The sequence below is a fragment of the Nanorana parkeri genome, unplaced genomic scaffold, assembly GCF_000935625.1.
Source record: "Nanorana parkeri isolate BGI_ZX_2015 unplaced genomic scaffold, ASM93562v1 scaffold2070, whole genome shotgun sequence".
Lineage (NCBI taxonomy): Eukaryota > Metazoa > Chordata > Amphibia > Anura > Dicroglossidae > Nanorana > Nanorana parkeri.
The window spans coordinates 38,945-40,181 of NW_017308338.1; the positions used below are offsets into that span (position 1 = coordinate 38,945).

At 47.5% G+C, this 1,237-nt stretch overlaps 1 protein-coding gene across 1 annotated transcript in view; it reads right to left on the reverse strand.

Moving 5' to 3' along the window:
* Window positions 1–997, reverse strand: part of PET100 (PET100 homolog) — a 10,476-nt gene extending 9,479 nt beyond the window's left edge. Inside the window, exon 1 of the mRNA XM_018572561.1 lies at window positions 896–997. Coding sequence (XP_018428063.1) covers window positions 896–922 — 27 coding nt within the window. The 5' untranslated portion in view covers window positions 923–997. The remainder of the gene's footprint in view (window positions 1–895) is intronic.
* Between the last annotated feature and the right edge of the window lie 240 nt (window positions 998–1,237).

The following is a 1,237-nucleotide window of genomic DNA, read 5'->3' on the forward strand; positions in this document are numbered from 1 at the left end:
ATGCAGAGCATTCTCTGGTCAGATCTCAAAAGAAGGCATTCCAAGTCCAATGCAGGATCTAACTTTTTCCTTTACAGGTAACTATTAACATTGTGTTATTTTTAAAGGGGAAGGGGGCCCGGACAGTATATAGGGGCCCTGCATTTTACAGCAAGGTCCACCTTAAGGGCCCGATTACACCACGTGTGATGACTGGCATTTTCTCTGCAACGCCAGGGGACGCGGAAAACAATTGTATTCTATCTGCCCCGTTCACGCTGCAACGCTGACTTGAGTTGGTGCACTAACTTTAATGGAGTGTCAATTTGTGGCATGGTCAATAAAGTTAAAAAACAAAAAACAGTGTGATGCGCTGAAACAACGCAAATCATCCCCCGTACACAATGGACACTAATCCACCCAGGAACACAGTATGGACTTAGGGTTGCCACCTTTTCTTCAAGCCAAACCCGAACACTGTAGCGCCTGGCGGCAATTTTTTGGTAAAGTACACTATGCACATATTTTGTGATTAAATAACATTGGAGGTAATCACAAAGATGGCAGTGTGCCACAGATCCACAATCTGTACACAGTGGTGTACTCTGGTTTGGGGCCGCCCTAGGCAAGACGAAACTAGAGCGCCCCCCCCCACTTAATCCGCAGGATCTCAGGGGGGCTGTGCAGGATCTGTGGTGGGCTCATTGTTACCACACACATTGATACATTGTTACCACACACACACACACACACATAGATACATTGTTAACAGACATTACATAAGGCAATACACACAGTACACATGTGACATGTGAAAGGTTAACCAAGGTCACCGTCCCAGGAACTCAGACAGTGACCCCCACCTTCCATTCCTCTTCACCAAGAATGACGTCACTCCCGCCTCCCCGATAGTTACCCTAAACACCTCCAGCTTGACCCCCATCTCTGCATGTACGTTCCAGGGCTCGGCCACGCCTCCTAACTCGTTATTGGCTGCTGCGTTCTTCACGTTCGCCCTGCTTCCCGTCTATACGTGCGCGCACCCTGAATGAGCACGTGCGCGGTCACGGGGCTCACATATGACTAGTAGCGCGCATGCGCAGAATGAAAATTGTTTGGGGGAGCTTTGAAACGTTGTTGGCTGATTTCTTTCTTGGTCCCCCCCCCACAAGTAGCCAATATCTATCTTCTAATATGTGTGAGACATGATGCAACAAAGTAAATGTAAGGTTAAAAAAAATAAATCTGAAGATTGTTG